Raw genomic sequence first — 19,281 nt, forward strand, 5'->3', positions numbered from 1 at the left:
AATGGACTTGCCCTACAGAAATGGAAAAAGCTCGACAGCTGAGTGCGAGTAAATGTGTTACAGCCATTTATGGGATCAAACAGGACTGCCTCATGTACAACCAGACTCTCAGAGAAACAGACAGAGACAGCTTTTATGTTTCATTAAGTGAAGCATTCTTGCCGATGTAAATTTTAGATTATTTTGTCATGAAACTGCTTCCAGTTGGCCGGCAAAGTTACAGCACACACACAGGTTTGGCTAACGTACATTTCTCACTACCTTCTGTTTGGTTTTAACATGAAAAACTGGGTAAAAACATCACTTAAAGTGGTAGCAAATCTTCTTTTAAAATTTAAATAATATTTTACAGTAATAAAGGCTGACACTTGGTGCTTACCTTGCGTCCAGTGTAATACAAACATCTATGTCAGAAATCACTTATGATTTCAACTTTAGTGGCAATATCAAAGCAATAAAAAGGAAATACTGTTCTTTCTATATATTCCTGCAGGGTGGACTACTGTAATGCACACTTTTAGTGCAACTTCCCCAGTTAGAGCACTATACATTGGTAACTCATTCAAAATGCTGCAGCTGGAATAGTGAGAAGCACCAAGCAAAGAGATCATATTATTCCAATGCACAGATCCTTGCCCAGTTAATTACAGAATAACTAGAGAATTTAAGGCTTTGGTCAAAGAATATCCAAGATGTGTTTGCTGGATTTTTGTACAGTGTTTTAAGATGACTGTATTGTGGTTTGGCCCCATACAAACAAACTGAATTGAATTGAGTAAGAATGTGGTAACTATCTTAGATCTGCAGGGAGTGGACAGCTAGTGGTGCCCAAAGCACAAACTAAACATGGTAAAAGGGCTTTACCCATTATGCTGCTCAATGGTGGAACCAGCTCCCACTGGAGCAGATATGCTCCAAGGGTAGCCACTTTTCAAATGGAGCTAAAAACTGTTCATTGTTCCACTGTTTTAAAATAATGCGCACAACTTGAATTATTCCATAAATTCTGATTTGAGCTGAGAATTGCCTGTACGCTTATTAAACTTGCCTGTACTTATTTGATTTTATATCTTAGCTTTACATTTTTTTAATCTTTTGATTTGCATTTTAATGTTTTATGCTGCCTTCTTCTTGTTCTTGCATTCTCTGAATTGCCTTTTGTATGAAAACATGCTATACAAATAAACTAGCTGAACCTTGTCTGTGTTTGCATAAAGTGGTACTGTATGTAGGAATTTTTCTACCATGAAACATGAAGGGTCATGGTTAAAGGGTGTGGGTTTAATTTAAAACAAGCACTGACCATGCCTGAAAGTTAGAGTACAGTCTTTATTGTTAGTGGGTTAGTGCTAACACCAAGCGGAGGATCCATGCTGTAGGAGAATGTAAGGAACTGGCAGGGAGAGGGGTTAGATGCAGGTACAGTGACCTTTCATGCACACTGAAAGAAGTAAATAAACAGTAATCACAAAAATATGACATATATATACAGTAGAAAGAGTAGCTTTGAGCCACAACGTTTACATAATACTTCATTAATTCATAAGATGTTCCAAACTTATTTATAAAAGCCAAAAGCCATTTTGCCTTAAATGAATGAGTAAATAGCTGATGAGTGAAATTTTGAAATGTGCCTATGCCTGGGTGTGAAGTCAGCAGTACCTACCAATCCATTCATCCACCCAGGCAAACGCCTGTCTGTGTCCCAGCAGCAGCACATCCCGAATCACCTAGAACATAGAACAGTGTGGTCAGAAAATGGTTGTTCACAAAACATTAGTTTAGGCTGTTACTGTTGGATATTAAACCCCAAATATTCAAGATTCAGACTCTAATATGATTAATTTTAGTATTTTAAAGTGGAATTCAAGGCAATGACACCTACATAAAATGAACAGTATAGTAATAATATATAACAATAATGGAAAGATGTGAAGTTTGCAAGGTTTCAGTAATCTGTCCAATTGCTAACCAAGAGATGAACCAAACATGCTGAACTAGTCATGTATTGACTATGAACTTTCCTTGGTATGTGCATTATTTATTAACTATTGACTGTTTCTATTAAACTACATATGAAAAAAATATATATTCTTTTAGAACTTCAGAACAGACAATACTGAACTCCAGTCGGCCAAAAAATATATCTTCTTCATTTTCAGGTTTTCATATTAAACACAGAAACATGTTTGTCTTCAGTAAATAACTTCAGTATGAATGGACGTGTTGCAGACAGGTCAGGGATGTTATTGAAACAGAAACACTTGAAGTAGTTGATTTCTTGATAATATGAAAATAGCAGATTACCACCATCCCAAATCCTTGAACAAATAATAAAAATAATTGAACTTAACCATGCAAAGTAGGATAGAACCAACTTACTGGTACTTACTATAGTTTTAACCCTTAAATGTTAAGTCAGAAATAATTGTGGATTTATTAAAAAGTTGATTGTTGATTTTGAGTCAAAATTTTTACGTGGCTTTTGTCTTAAAGGATTTGTCAAAGGATCTGTTAAAGGATTAAAAACATTAAAATATGCCAGTTAGTTCAACATTGACTAAAATGAAAGGTGCAGCATTCATGCCATCAGTGACCTCTCACCTTGTGTACAAACTGCTCTACTCGTGTCTGCAGACCCCACACCTCAAACTTGACAGTGACCAGTTTGTAGGAGCACATGATGGGATCCTGGGTGTCCCTCCAACCTTCCTGAAGCATCCCCCGCGATGTCTTCTCTGACTTAAAATATCGCAAGTCCTGCAATGCAACACACATGTTAGGATTACAGTAATTAACCCAAACCTTCAGGCATTATTGTTTCTGCATCCCACTGGAAAAAGACTTAATGAAAAACCTGAAATTAGATGCATGACTGAATGCTAATATTAAATACCATTCACATTAACCCCTCTGGTCTTTGGAGAATCTCTATCTAGGCTCATTAGAGCTGAGCCACTCTGTTATTAAACAGCTATGAAGACAATTACCAGCTCTTTCACTTCACAGACTCTGAAGTATGAAAAAGCTGAATGTTGTCAGAGACAATAGAGGGATATAAAAGAAGAGGTGTGTAGCTAGATAAGTGAGATTAACGTCTACTAATTTTGTCTTAGAGCAAGTGTTTGGACGTCAGCAACAAATTGAATAAACAATAACAATATCTAGTATATTTTTACTTTCTTGTGAGGATTCGCATAGAGATAGAGGAACTTTATTCCTGGAGAATGAGTGGATGTAAAACAGTTTAGACCAGAAACTGAAATCATACTGTTTCATTTCATTTAGAGCTCATCTGTCTCAGTGAGCAAGAATTACTTACACCTCCCTGGTGATGTTTACACACACACATCCCTACACAAACTCACCTCAGACTCTTTATAGTAGCGCTCAGGGATCTCATCGTAGGCAATGTCGATGAAGCACACCTCCCTCTCCTGCTCCTTCAGCTCGGTGTCGAAGATCTGAAAACAAAACATTGGTTTGCCAACACTCACAGAAGCCTCTGCCTGCCAATCAGACCAGCCTCCGCAGATAAAAATACACAGACGTGTCTTTTCCAGGTTACATCATAACATATGTGGCCGTACCTTTAAAACTATAGCATATTCACACTGTTACTAATGCTTGATGGTCTGTCTCATCAGTCTGTGTCCCCTCGTCATTCAGAAAAGCCAGTAAGATACAAAATATTACAATTGCTTACACAACCATTAGGGGGTGATATACACCTGCTGTATGTCTTCAGTTTGTTATTCTGCCAAATGAGACGGTGGTGAGTGCACTTATTGTAATGCAATATTTTGATAAGTCAGATTGTCAGCTGACTTTACAAAAAGCCACATGTAACGATGATATTTTCTTTTTGGCTTTGAGTATTCATTTGTTCTTGAATATGAATGTTAGTGTTATATTACTGCTGCATGTATTGATTTATCCATTTATCAATCATTTCAGAGTCATGAGGTCTAACATACCTACACACACCATCTCATGTGAGCATCACTGAACAGAGCTCTCATTTCAGTATTTGCAAACGGCCGCAAGGGGAAATCTGTGCATGTGAATTTGAAGTGAGGTTAGAGTCCACAGGCTTCACTTAAGGGACTCGTCTTTTATTGTGTCACTTTATCTTGTTATCTTATCAATTTGCCTTCTCGGTGGATTTGAAGTGTTTGAAGAAAAATGTTGCTCACTATGACAAATGAAGCACATGCTAAACATTTTACTTTGATACTGACTGATAATGATAATGGCTGAGTATTGTGGGATATAACAAATTTTTATTGAAATTTATTTTGATTCCTTGTCATAAGAGTCTCTGACTGAAGTGAGGTGATGCTTGAATTCTGAGGACTTATTACACCAAGCTCCTGTATCGACTGCTCATTAAAGGGTACATCTTCACATCTGAAGTTATTCATCGTGGCTAATCAGATAGAGGCTTGAGGGGATTCCGCTATGATTGACGAGAACACTTCTGTGAAACGAACACTTACTTTACTCTTTTCAAAATTCATTATTACCTGATTTGTATATTAATTCATCAGCAGGCAGGAGCAGCAGTTGAAATTAGTTCAAGTGATAATGTGACGCTACACTGGTTCCCTTTTTGTCTGATTCTAGCTGTTAAGACATATTTTATATAAACATTTTGGCTAATGCTTTCATTTTTTTCTTTATCACATTACCAACCATTCCATGGCTCCCTGTCTTCATAGAACTTCACAACTGAACCAAAGGTACAGTCAACTTTTTCTCTCTGTAGATACATCATATTTATCTCTTGCTCTCCCACATTCTGTTTAATTTTGTCCTCCTCCCCTCTCAAGAGGCATTCTGTCATTCTGTCTTTTACAGTGTATATGAGTATTGCTGGCACAGTAAGGGTGATATGTTAGAAAGCATGGGTGCAGCCAAGTGACAGGAATTGAGACTGGAACGAAGAGAGATCAGGAGAGACAGGGATGTATGAGAGGAGAAAAGGATGAAAAAGAGGGGAAGCCAGGGAGTAGTAACAAGGAGCAAAGCCAAGAAAATGAGGGCGGAAACATGGGTTTGTGAATTCAGAAATGAAGGGGAAAAGACAAAATCTGCAGTGAGCATGTATGCATCACTTTGAAAGCTTTAACTACATGAGTGCAGAAATGAGCAAAACACATTCGACAAAAAGAAGACAATGAACTGGCAATCCATGAATGGCAAAATCCCTCCTCATTGCTAATTAGTAAGACATCTAAACTTCTTTTGACCTGGAAATGTAGCACCCCCATTCAGTATCATTTTGAAAATGACCACCTTCACATTAACTACAGCACTGTGCCAACTTCTCCTACAATTAAAATATACTGTAGGTCTGTTATTGCTCTTTCCTTGTCTAAAATTGCCTTTTCTTGTATGCACTACGGCCATGGTCTCTGGAGGCAGATTGTAATCACCTGATAAACAAAAAAACCTGATTGGACTGCAATTCACTATCCTTGAATGATAAGGTACACACAAAACAGACAAATCACATCCATGACATGCATACAAAACCATCATTAACTGAATACAAAGAGGCAGAGAATGTTTTCAGAAATATCAGTGCATGTAGGCATTGTTAGCATATTTGTGAGGACACTGTGAATTTAGAAATTATTTAAGGAATTGCTGTCCAGCAGGAGGAATGCAGTATTTGCAAAAGTATATGCAGAAGATTTCGCCCTTTTGGAAGGTTTACTCTAGTATGCCTTTTTTGTGCAATGATTACATTTCCAGGATAATGAAAGTACCCTTTGCAGTAAAGTCAAGGGAGGGTACATTAAAAGCTGCACAGGCTGAAAGCTCTGACATGACAGCCTTCTGAAAGGAATGCAGTTCATTAAGGCCTCCAGAGTGAGGGTGGGTTAGCAACTTGTGAGCTTGAGGGAAAAAAGAAATAGATGTGTTTGCAAGAGATAGCCAGATGTGTTTCAGGAAACATGTTGAATCTTAATGTGCTGGATGAGTGTGTGTGTGTGCATGAGCGTGTGTGTGTGTGTGTGTGTGTGTGTGTGTGTGTGTGTGTGTTGTACACTGTGGGGTACAAAACCTGTGCATGCATTTACATTTTGGGGACTTGTCCTCCTTGTGGGGACCAGATGGTCCACCATGTAGATGACTGAATTTTAGAGTGGTGACTTGGTGTAAGGGGCTACGGAAAGCATTGTCATCACAACTATAGAAAGATCAGTCTGTGTATGTCTAATACCATGGAATTCTGTGTCTAATGTACTATCACCACACCCAGCATATAAATTACACAGTATCTATAAATACACTGTAAAAATACATCGTTTACTGTCCACACGTCCACAATTTTCCTCCTTCGCTTTCAGCATTCTTCCTTTTCCTTCCTGCCTTTGTCCATTGCTAAATCCTTTCCATGCAGTTATCGTCATCCTTATTAGTTGACACTTGTTTAGACGCCATTTTGTTATATGAAATATTCAAAACAAAGCAACATGCATTTGCATTTAGATTATTTCTCAGTATCCTTTTTAGTATATACATAACACTGGTTGTATAGTGTAATAACACATGCAAAGCCTTTTGTTTGTTTGCCCTGACGATGTTACACGAAGTAGTGCAACTACAGCACTGCATCATTGACTGAATATGTGAAATCTATGTGCTTTCTTGTATTTCTGGTCATATCCCAAGTCATCTGACACTCTGTTATTTAAACACAATCACATGCATAAAGTGCACTGGCTTAAAGCCATTTCTCTTGATACTGAGTGACAAAGAATCCAAGCATACATCAGTCTGAAGCATCACTATATGTTGAATGCACAGTGACAGTCTGTCCATTTCTGACTGCCTCTGCACTTTTTGAGTTCATGCAAACTACTTTGAGATATATCAACAAGGGACTTAGAAGATATTCGTCCAATAGACAGTCAACAAATTCAAACAGACAGTTTGAAACAAAATATAAAAACACTATAAAATTAACCTCCTGGTCAACCACTATGATATATGTATTTTATAATATACATCCATTGTACATCGCCCTACCAGTCTTCTTTTTCACTGTCCAAGCAATGGCAGCCTTTCAATTCATGGCAAATGCCTCTATAAAATGGAGAGAGGAGTAAAATATATAAAGGAAGTGAGTAGGCCAGCAGCCCGAATTAAATGGTGAGTGGAGCGTTTTTTGGCAGACTTTCAAAGCTCATGAACAGTTGGCATTATGATATGACTGAATTGCACAGGAAGGTCTATGAAGTGGCAAATCTGCCTGGATGCTCTCACTCATGTAGCCCTTGTCTCATTAGCTACCATATGTGATCGTTTGTTTTTAATTGGCCTATTTTGCTGTACACAAATGTATCAGAAGGATTGGAGACATGAAGCAGGGTTACATGAAGCTGAGATCAGTGTGGTAGTTAGGGCCTGACTGGTTACTGGACTGAGCTTACAGGCAGATAATCTTGATATCAGTATAGGTGTATATGTTAGCTGATAAGAAACAAGAAACCACAGCACAGAAACAGCATGTTTATATTTTTGAGACATTTCATTTTTCACCTGAAAAATGTGCCATGCAGCACGTCTGGCTCACACTTATTTAAAAAACTAATTTAAGAGATTCTTGCAAAGCATTTGTGTTTCAATCAGTTGTATCAGATCACATTTTAAATAAACTCAATTATCAATATCAGCTCCCCAAACCCAGTATTGGTATCCCAAAATCATGAATTGACTTTTTAGTATACACACACACACACACACACACACACACACACACACACACACACAGTGCACTCACATTGTCATTGCATCCTTTGTTGTCCTCATATTTTGTCTCTATGTGTATGGAAAACTTGGGCAGGAATGAGCACTGTGGATGAAAACAGAAAAAGATGTTTGACAAAAAATGTAAAAAAGCAACCAGTGTGTTGAACAACAGCACCGTGTTTCATGACCATCATAGTCCTTCAAAATGTCATCACTCCTTTACTTATTAATGCAGATAAGGTGACTTTTTTGGATTTACAATATTTCTAAGCTGTAGCTTATGAGATACAGCTGTAATAAATTGGCCACTTAGTTAATACACTTATACTTACACTATTAAAGGACTTTTATTATTTGTTAAAGCTGCTGTTGGAAAATCTTCTTTTTTATGTTTTTCCTCACTTTATAATTTAAATTTCTCCCATCAAAAGTGAAAAAGCCAAGACAATTCTGTCTGAGTCTTTTGTCTTAAAAACTAATCTTGACATGTGAGTATTTACACTGACTCATATGTGAACATAAAACACTCCCACACTACAGAGAAATTATCAAGCATTCTGTCACTGTCACCACATTGTCCTCATTCCCAATACCCCAAACCCTAAAGTGATTGTGACTTTTGTGCTGTTGACATTTCACACTCGGCACAACAGAAGCCCTGTAGTTTTAGCCTAATTGTATGTCTGTGTCTTAAAAATGTGTGACATTTTGTTCTGCCAAAGCTTCATGGGTTATCAAGAATTATCAAGGGTCTATGAGTCACATAGACATTCTGCATATTAACAAAGACAATGAAAGCCGTCTCGCAGTCTTGAAGGGTGAGACTAAGTTTTTTAAATCACTGCAGAATTGGGGGATGCAGGTTTTGTAACAAATATTATAATGACAAAATATCAGGGCTACAAATAGCAGAAGAAAATCACTTCTGCTTCCCCCTTTAGCTTTATTTAAAAATGACTCCTAATGAATGTTAATGATGTGCTACATCTGCTGGATGTGTAAATCATTTGATAGCACATTCACCAAAACAACTTTAAAAGGTTATTATTTTCAATATTGTGACCTTGTTCTGGTGTGTGAGTGTCTGAAAATGAATCTACTCTAACACCCATAAAATAATTTTCAATGCCTGCCGAATCTAATATTTATAAGGGTGTCTCCATTATAACACCCAGTTTGCTACCTAACAGAAATAAACCACAGTCTGGACAGTATAAAACCTTTGCTAATCATTCCACAATGAAATACTGAAATTTCCATTTAGATTAAAATATTATTAGCAAGGTTATATGCTATTTTTAGACACAGCCAGGGTTATAGTTAAAATGATGTAATGAGACATCATTCTTTTTTGGACACACTTTCCTTGGTCTTGATTTCCATTGGTCTTTGTACACCATAAGGTAATCTTAAAGACATGCAAATTTACTTCTTATGTTATTTTAAACATTGTTTCTTCTGTTTTGATGCATGTATTCTGAAAAACATATAAACACAACACAGAGAAATAGGCTTAAAGGATACTTACAGTATATTCTACGGATCATGGCGCGGGGTAACACACATCAGGGTCATAGCAAAGAGAGAACACAACACAATTAGTTCCACAGCCTGCTCACATTTTCCACATTATGAAAGGAGCAGAGAGAGCAACTATGTGCAAATCATTGTTAGACATACTGTGCTGGAACTGTTTGCATAAAACAGCAACACATATCTGATATATCAGTTCCTTCTAAAAATAAACTTCTTTTCATCTACTGCATGTTCCTCGGGTTTTAACAGTTCTCCCTTAGATCCAGATCATTAAAGCATCACAGACACACGTTCTGGCTGCTGTGGCGCTAACTGTTGCACTCCTGACTTCTGGTTGCCTGTAATAATGCTGATTTATGAAATGAAGCTTATTCCACTGCTGCTGTAATTTCCTTTTTTTCATGTCAATAGCACATTCACTCTTCTCTCACATTTGAACAGAGAGATCTTTAAATGCTGTGTGTAAGCAGTGAAATCTATTGTGAATCAACAGTGACTAATAGGTTTTTTTTTATTTATGTATTTATTTTTTTGCATGTTCACCAATACATCATCTACTTTAGAATTTAGGGCTGTACCTTATTAACACAACTTATAATAAACTTATTTTTGTCTTCTAAGATCTTTGAACTTTCCCATTTGGTTTACATATTACTGACATATTACTAAGCTCTCATTACCAATGTGGTTTGTCCAGCTGTGTTCATCGTTACTGTTCTCCTTGCTGTGGTCAAACCTCCATATGTGCTTCAGTGCTGACACAGGGCAGCATCAAAGCTTCCTGAATTACAACATGTCTGAAGTTGCACAGGAACTTTAATAGAAACTGTCTTTATGGAGTCATCTTTTTTTTTTTTTTTTTTTTAAACATGTTCAAAAATGCAGTGCAGATTAGCATTGTGGCAGAAATGGCTTTTCTCTATGCATCTAGAAAACTATGTTGTCACACAGCCCCAGCAAGTGTTGAGTGCTGAATTTACTGTACCTTGACTCAAAATAACATTTAAGCCAATAAAAAAGTTCAAGTTATTGTAGGCTTCATTTTTACACCATCAAGTGTTAAGAATTGTGAGCCACATTATAAGACTAATGCTCAAGTCAGAGCTGATCTTATTATGTTAATGGTTCATGTTTAAGTACATGCATCCGACTCCATTCACTATATGCTCACCTGTGATGGTGTAAGGGTAGTAGTTCCATGCTTTCTCTGTCACATAGAAGATTCTAGGAACCACTGCTCGAGCCCAGCTAGGTAATTTACTGCAGAAAGACATTGAGACAGACAGAGACTGATGAGGAGAGAGAATCCACATGTAGTTGTAAGCAGGAGTGGGGGGTGAAATAGCTTCCATTATCACAGCAATCATCAAAAACATGTTTCTTGTGCTAAAAGAAAATCTGCTCATAAAAAGAGCCTTTCCACAAAGCTTTAATCCAGAGAGCATGCTAATGCTAATGGTTTAGCTCCCGTGTGTGTTAATATACAGCACAATACACAGGTACTGCCAATACGTGGAGACCGGGGACCCTATGTGCGACTGTGCATGCCTGACATTCTCTGATCTTGAACTCTGAACTCTGGTAAGACTGCAATTGCAGCTGTATTGAGAATTTATTTATGTCAAACACAAAAGTGCAAGGCTTTCTTGTAGCCTGCCTTCATCTCTACTTCCTTTGATTGACAAGGAAACAATTTCTTCAGGAGGAAAAAATGGCACCCACTGCATCGTGACGACTGTGTGAATAAAAACAGCCTTCGACGGTCACATTGTGTGAATGTTGGCAGGCTCACTCGCTCTCCCTGTATTTCTGTGCCTCTTTCTCTCTCTCCCCCAACAAAAGAGACTGACACTCCTCCTACACCTCCATCTGTTGATTTCTCCCATTCCCTCCTTGTTCTTTTAAATATTTTTGCCAATAGCTGCTGCGATGGAGCCTGCGTTACCAAAAGTGTGGTGGGCGGCTGCTCTGAGTTTTCACGCCAAAGCTGTTTGAAAAAAACACCCCAGTTTAGCTGAGCACATTCGAGAAAAGGCAACATTTCATCCGCAACATCGTCTTATTTACAGAACTTAGCAATTACACTTACTGTAGCCCCTCTGCCCTTAATGAGAACAAGTGTGGAATCAAAGTTAAGGTTGGACGGGATCAGACCAAATAGTGAAGTGGTAATAGAGGGGGGGTAATGGAATCAGTCCAGATTGACATCCCTGCTGGAGAATCTGAGCTAAATGTTTAGCTGTTGCAGAGTCAAGAGAAAGGCTAGTTGAATGGGACAGAACAACAGGTATTTACAATAAAGTCTTTATTAATAATTTAATATATAACATCTCATCTGATTTTATATTACTTATGATACTCTTACAAACATCATTTCATTTACCAGAAACCACTTCAGGTTTGGTTAATGTGCTTTTTTCGGTTTGTTTTTTGTATTTGTTTTTCATCATTAGTTCCATTCAGAAATAAGTACGTCTGTTTTATACACAGGTTGTAGGGCACCGTCTTCTTATGTGGTATTAGGTATGTGGTGTTGTGGTATGATTTTATTTCCTAAAATATTTGGGAAAATATCTAAAGTTAGAAGAGTTTCTGTCAATAGGCATGTGAGAGAGCCACAAAGCAGTGTGACTTGAAAGTGGAATTTATGCATCATCTGGTGTTCATCCTGAGAAATAGACATTGTATCTTAACAAAATGTCAGCGATTCTGAAAAGGTCAGTGCTTTGTCTTCTTCCATCTAAACTGCTGATGTAAATTCACAGAAACGCTAACAATTTGGTTGGTTTGGAATTTTTCTATTTTTCCTTCCTTTCCTTCTTTTCTCATTTTGTATAATAAAATCCCCTCCATGTAAAGACAGCTAGAGAGTAAGCTGTGATAATGTAAATAAAAGAACTGGTCAGAAGTGTGTAAACACCCTTCATTAGATGTTGACCACATTTCACAAAAGCAAAGCTTAATACACCAAAAGTTATAACTGTTCACACTTAAAAACAAAAAAAAACCTGGAAAGACAGTTTATATTGTAACTACTTTTAAACTGGTGTGCAAAGACAGCACAAGGAATTTAATGACATAATAACTAATTTTCCTTTGCTATTAAAATCTGTATTTTATCACTTTCCAGACAAAACTCTGAATAATCTCGAAGCAGTTTTTAAGAATGTAAAGACTCGTTAATGAAATTCTCAAACTATTTTCTATTTGCCTTTTTAATGTAGAGAAAGCTGAATGAAAATACCTGAATGGAAGCCCAGCTTATCTCTTTTCACTCCCTCTGCCTCTCTGCTTCTCCTCTGCAGAACAGAGCTGTGCTGGCTCAACATAATTAGTTCCCCGGCATGGTGAATGCTGACAGAGGTATTTGTGCTCAAACAAAAGGCCTACAGCAATTCTGTCACCTCTCTCTTTTCTCCCTCTCCTGCTCTTATTTTCTGTCTTTTTCTCCCACTGTCATTTTCGTGCCTTGACATATTCTCCATGCTACTTTCTGTCATCTCTCTTTGATTCACATGGGACTGACAAAATGGTGTAAAGAAGGGTCACACAAGCATCTGGGGTGAAAGAAGTACTAAGAACCTTTACTTCAGTAAAAGTATAAATACCACAGTGTGATAATACAAGTAAAAGTCAAAATGTAGCTTTATGTAAAAGTACAAAGGTATAAGCAGCCAAATATATTTAAAGTACCAAAATTTGTCTGTCCACCAGTGTGGCTGATCTTGTGATGCCTTTGCCTGATAAAAGTCTGATTTCTGTGGGTTGTGCCCATTACTGGTTACCTGTACAACAATCTAGCTAATGCTGTTCTGTCCACTTCCTCACTTCTGCTGTTTTTGTTTTTTATAAACACAAATTATGTCCTGAAAGCTAGAAGACACTGTCCAGGGAAAAAATAAAATACAGACATTCTGATTAAAATGGCCACAGGCGTAACTACAAATGATTTTAAATGAGTTTCCAGGCAGGTTATCTAAGAGTTCTTCACTCACAATAAACGAATCACACTGGACAGTAAACTAGCAGGGGCAGGTTCCACTGACCTGTTGAGGTAGACTCGTTTCTCGGTGAACTGTCCTTGTCCATGTGTTGGGTCTTCATAAGGTTCATTCTGGACAACCTCCACCCCTTCTCCTCGATCACTCTGCTCATGGCTGTGTTTGCTGATCATGTAGAGCTGCCCAATCCGGTACTAGAGGGTATAACACAGAGACAGGGTAAGTTCACATGAAGCAGCTGTTATATGGGTCACCAGCTGAAAAAAAATAACACACTGTCAAAGCATCACAAACTATATCCCCCGTGCATGCTCTATTTTACATCACAACAATACTTGCTATTCTGTTACTGATTACAGGAACAGGATGCTGGGCTCAGAATAATAAACACTGACAATAATAGGACTAAAAACTGCAAACTATGTCAGTGCCACTGTTGCGTACAACCTTTGAATCACCACTTCACCAAAAAACCAAAGCTCATTTTAATACTTTGACTTTATTTTTAGCATGTTCTTGTTACATCTGTATAGCACAAACCACATTTCCTTAATCAAATTATACTCTGATGCAGTACCTTAAATTCAGTAATAATCCATGAGATGTGTGCAGTCTGACTTTAACTCTAAAAATATCTTCAGGGTTCAGTACAAAGTTGAAATTTTAAACAAGCTCAAGTGTGAATTTTCTTTATATCTGCAGTGGAAAATTGGAAACTTTACTACATGAGAAGGTAAAGAAGCTGATGTTAGACCATACATTTTTTCAGCACTTTATTTATTGCTTTATTTTGAAGACTGTCAGAAAACAAAGTTATATAACAGTTGGTTCAGTTGCATAAAGAGCAGATTTACTGAGTTTAGCAAGCCTACTTCTGTAATAATGAACAGGACTTTGCGGCATTAATGCACACTGGAACATGTACAGCTAATTAAATTGTCCATGCAATAATAGCTATGACTTTAGTTTTGGATACCCTGGTGCTTGTTAACATTACTGAGGCAATAAACTGTGGATTGACTGCAGCACTTCTGCTTTTGATTCTTAATCTTCATGTTCTCAATGTTAAAGCATCAGATTTAAAATCCAGGTGAATGAATCATTCACCTGGGCAGGAGTTAACTCAGGGTGAGAAACTGAGGAGTAGGGGTAATAGTAATAGGCACAACTAAGGTTTTAATGGAAAAGAAGGGCTAAAATGAAATCAAAGATAGAGACAAAAGACAACAAGATAAGAAATAATAAAAACAAATAATAAGATGAGACAAAAACAGCAAGCAAAATATGGTTTGACTGGCTGTGGATGCTTCTAATCCTTTTATCTGCTACCGGCTGTGAGCAAATTAAGCTACACTGTTTTTCTGCTCTCTTCTATCTGTGCTGCTCTCCCTGACACATGAATTTCAATTTAAAAAGAAACCTCAGAAGTGAAGTAGGGCATATTCCCCCTGGATTTCACATTTCCTCTGTCCCCGACCTTTACCTGCTGGCTGATGTGTGAAATGCTGTCAGAAAAAAAAGGAAAAAAAAGTGAGGTGCTCGCCCAAAAGAGCTCTAAGGGGGAGTCAGAAAAGTGTAACCATTTTACAGGTATTCACTAAAATAAACAATTATGCAAACCCCTGTAAGTCATTCTACTGAGCCTTGTGGAAGAATGCATAACCAAGCAGCAAAAAGAGATTATATCATGTGGGATTTGCATAGTTTAGGCATCTCTGGCTTTGTATGTTTAACACTTTGCTGCTTTGTGAAGTTCAATATAGCAAACATCAAAAATATTGAATTGCTAAAAACACATATTTCCAGTTGAATTTAAAAATTATAAAAATATAATGTCAAACTGTAATAAAAACAGCATCACTGTAAAAACAGCATGACTAATATAATTACCATATATTGTATATTCTATAATTACCTCAGATGCATAATAGTCAAGTCGGTTGACCCTATTACATGTAAATATCGTTCCATGCAATATACTGTGCTTAATATATTTGCCTAATAAACAAAGAGTGTTGAAAACATCTGTCCTGGGTGTTTACCATGCAGGTATATCAGCTCTTTTGTTCTTTTGAGGTATGGTGACGAAGCTTGCAGTGACTAATTCTACCCCAGGTAGAGTGTAATCATCTGAAAAATGGACGCTCAGCAGACTAAAGAAGCTGTAATATACTGTAGGACAAGGGCGATGAATTAGAATAGCTTTTGATTAATTCTGATTAACTGTGCGGCACAAGAGGAAAAAATCCTCCCTTTTGCATTTTATACACTCGATGTATTTCAGTTAGTTCAGCTGTTGATTGACTGTCCTTTTAATGAAAGGAAAACTCTGCAGAACATTGCAGATTAGCTGGAATTTAAAGCAGCATTTAATCATGAGAATACGTGTACATTAAAACCTGGAGCAGAGATTATTTGGACATACTTTTCCTAGACTTAAGTAAGTAAAACCTCATTTCGGAAAAATAAGAGGAATGATTACACCCTGAAGGGACAGGTATGAATCAAATATTTAGAAATGCAAACCTGCATGGACACAGAAACACAACGTGTACGTTTATTCTCTGACAACGCAGTCGCCTCTTTTCCATGCAATTCTTTTATATATTAAAGTCATTAAGAGTATTGCATGAATTGCCACTGTTAACCTGACAAACAGTTTCCTATAAATACTTTCCTCAGCTATGCACCACGAAACATCTTTGTCCTTACATACACAGTCTATGCATTAAAGGTCACAAACCCAGCTGCAGCACCCTGACACTGAAACTTTGAAAAGGACACAATGACTCACTTCCTCTTTATCTGGCCGCCCAAACACCCCCACCTTATAGACAATAAGACGGCAAGATTGTACGATTGCAGTGTCAGAAAAGGACACAGAAAATAAAACACACACACACATACACACACCAAAACTACAATAAGTTGTAAAAAGGTTGTTTGAATACATTTTCTCCACTCTGCAGCATACGTTACATGCAGGTGTCCAATACTAGAACTTGATTACACAATGATAGCAACTAGACTGTCAGCAAGTTCATTTTAGTTTTTAATTACAGCCACAACATAGTCAACAGGAAATAAACACAGCTATTTGTATAAACAATAAAGTGCTTCTTTCACTTTTAAATGGAAATGAATCAACACTTTATGGCTTTAGCTTCTCAAACAGGATTTGCTTGTTTTCTTGGTCTAATATAATTGTAAAATGAATATATTGGTGGTTTTGATGGATGGTAAAACAGAAAAGCAATTTGAAGACAAACTAATGATTACTGCATGTTTAGTAACTAAAACTATTAATAAAAGATCGTGCTCATCAATCATGTCTAAGAGCAGAAACTGAAGAACTCTCTCCAATGGGAAAGTTCATGATCCATTCATGCTATATATCACCTCATTCCCCCATAGTTTGCATCATAATTACTACAGCCACTAGAGGTCACCTGTTTACTATATCTGTCAATAATGGGAACTACAGGAGGCCCTTCATCAACTATATTTATGGGTGTGACAATGACTGACAGTAGCCACTGAATGGCATGACAAGACTCAAATCAGCTGAACGCTCTGGGTTCATGCAGAGAATTATTAACTTTGTCAGTTTGTCGTTAGGTATCTGGCAAAAGGGTACAGAGTGTTTTCGTGGAGCTTTTGCTCTGAAAACAATGAGCTGAGAGATGCTGACAAATGTTCCCCTGAGTTACTTATCCATCACATTTATATATCACCCCATAAAAGCTTCATAGGGAAACTGCAGAGTCAGGTGGTAATTCACTGTGAGTTCATTCACAATTACAAGAAACTCACTCACATACAAATAGTCATGTTATCTATTGTTAATACAAAATTATTTATTACAGCCTCTTTAACAGCCACTTAAAAAAAAAAAAACTTAAAAGTGAACTCAACCAAAGTGAGCTGCAGTGGAGCAGAACCAAACAGCCACTAAAAAGTTCAGTAGAAGTTCAGTAAATTATGCAGGGTCGTCATGTTGCAAGATTATAAAATACATCAGGCAAAAGAACATTTTCAGCAGCCGCAGCACTCTTAAAGGACATTCTGCATATTGGCAGACTCAGCCCTTAAATGATCTATATATATGCAGTGTGAAGGTCTCTGCAACCCAGCCAGTGCTGCAGTTACACCATCAATGGGGAATCTTCACCTGTTACTTATTTACTCTACTTACTCCTGTGGTGCTGTTGGATCTAAAACAGATAGTGTTTCAGTGATAGCACTTGGGTGACTTAGTAGTTTTATACACCCTGCCAATACCGTGTTCATTTTTGAGGTTGTTCTCTCACAATAAATTATTAATAGAAAATGTCAAAAAGATCAGCACTGAAAATGCACACGCTTTGACTTGGAGCATTATAAGGCTGCATGAGAAAGGCTTACGTAACTTACTGTTTAAAATGGAAAAAAACCCTGCGCCCATTTGTGGGTTCCTTTAATAATACAGCATATAGCCACAGTTGAATGAGATGAATTTAATATGTACCCCTCTCATCTCTCACAGAGCATATGGTGACAGCAAGAATAAATGGCATAACATGTTCTTTTTACATCACCTTTGGTCTTTCTTTTCTAAAAACCACTGTCATGTCCACTCCACTAATAAAAGTTGAGGTTTTTCTAAACACAGCTCAGGGGATTAGTGAGGGAAAGCCTGCCAGTTTAGGAGCTCCTGTAAATAATGCAGATGTTCCCCATCCTTTTTGATTCTACATACAAAATGAGGCAGGTAAGTGTTGTGGACTGAAGGACAGTGAGGCAGAGGACATGCTGAGCGGGGAATTTAAAAGAGGATAAGAGACTTTTTGTGCATCCTTTTCTCATAAGTGAGGACATAGGCTTGCAGGGACAGTGTATCAACAGCCTCATTTGTTTTTGCTTAGGTGAGAGATGTCTCCTTCTATTCACTCTGTCATCAATGAGCAGCAGCAGTCATCAACTTTGAAAAATATCAAGGATGAGCATTTATTATCTAGGGCCTGTTATGAGGGCCAAGGTAATTATTTGAAATGTTCGAGGGCACCATTATGAATGTGCTCAACCATGAACTGTCTAGAACAGACCGCTCCATATTAGGGAAGGTTTGCACAACAACAAATAAAAGCTTGACCAGACTATTTGAATAGTCCTGTTATTTTACCTCATTTAAACAAAACAGGGAATCACTTCAGAGAACGCCAGAGCACGAAAGTACTACTCACTCTGTCTCTTGTCTGGAATCTTCTCAGCATGATTGATCATTTAGTTACATGACTCAACTGGCACAAAGAGGCCAGTCCTTACCTCATTTTTATTCAATTTGCCTGATGATAAGACATTCTGGTTTGTGGTTGCTCATTAATCAGTGCCACTGAACTAGAGTGTGTTGTCATCTTCAGCCTCTATTACAGGGTTCTGGTCAAGGTCTTTGAAAACAAAATCCACTAATTGAGAGGGCTTCACACCGACAGGTGTGAAATCACAACTTGCTATAGTGCCCTGCTGAAATGTCTCTACCCACAAAGAAACCACTGCACTCCTTATCGTTATTTGAAAATAATATATACTAGTGTGTAGAGCCACTGACTTTAATATCTCAGTTTCTGATCACAAATGGAACCACTGTGTATCAGATTGGTTCCCTGAAACTTTGCCCTTGGTGTATTTGTATTGCACAAACACAATTGAAGGTTTATAAAAAGAAAGCACACAGCTTCACTATTAGCTGATTTGGCAGCTTCTTATCCTGCTATGTTAGAGATATTTAGACACAGGTAAGAGTCAAAGCAAATTGGATTTGAGTTTTTTCAGCAAAATATATTCGTCTTGGCTCTTTGTGAAGCATTAATGCCAGCCAAGTACACAAGACAAATCTGGCTGTGGTTTTCCTGGCATCTTTACACAAGATAAAGGCTTTTTGAGTTTAACAGGCTGCTGTTTATCAGATGTCAGCTTTAATTCAAAGGGTTTAACAGAATTA

The 19,281-nt window shown here is 37.5% G+C and overlaps 1 protein-coding gene across 3 annotated transcripts in view; it reads right to left on the reverse strand.

The window, feature by feature from the left end:
• The window catches only part of LOC113127919 (cytoplasmic phosphatidylinositol transfer protein 1-like), a 70,865-nt gene that overhangs the window by 4,532 nt on the left and 47,052 nt on the right, over positions 1 to 19,281 (reverse strand). For all 3 annotated transcript variants that reach the window (XM_026302841.2, XM_026302839.2, XM_026302840.1), the window contains exons 2-8: positions 13,347 to 13,495; positions 10,472 to 10,560; positions 9,293 to 9,300; positions 7,796 to 7,867; positions 3,369 to 3,464; positions 2,605 to 2,760; positions 1,667 to 1,730 (exon numbers count right to left, since the gene is read on the reverse strand). In XM_026302841.2, the coding sequence (XP_026158626.1) occupies positions 1,667 to 1,730; positions 2,605 to 2,760; positions 3,369 to 3,464; positions 7,796 to 7,867; positions 9,293 to 9,300; positions 10,472 to 10,560; positions 13,347 to 13,495 (634 nt within the window). The remainder of the gene's footprint in view (positions 1 to 1,666; positions 1,731 to 2,604; positions 2,761 to 3,368; positions 3,465 to 7,795; positions 7,868 to 9,292; positions 9,301 to 10,471; positions 10,561 to 13,346; positions 13,496 to 19,281) is intronic.

The sequence above is a fragment of the Mastacembelus armatus genome, chromosome 1 (assembly GCF_900324485.2).
Source record: "Mastacembelus armatus chromosome 1, fMasArm1.2, whole genome shotgun sequence".
Classification (NCBI taxonomy): Eukaryota; Metazoa; Chordata; class Actinopteri; order Synbranchiformes; family Mastacembelidae; genus Mastacembelus; species Mastacembelus armatus.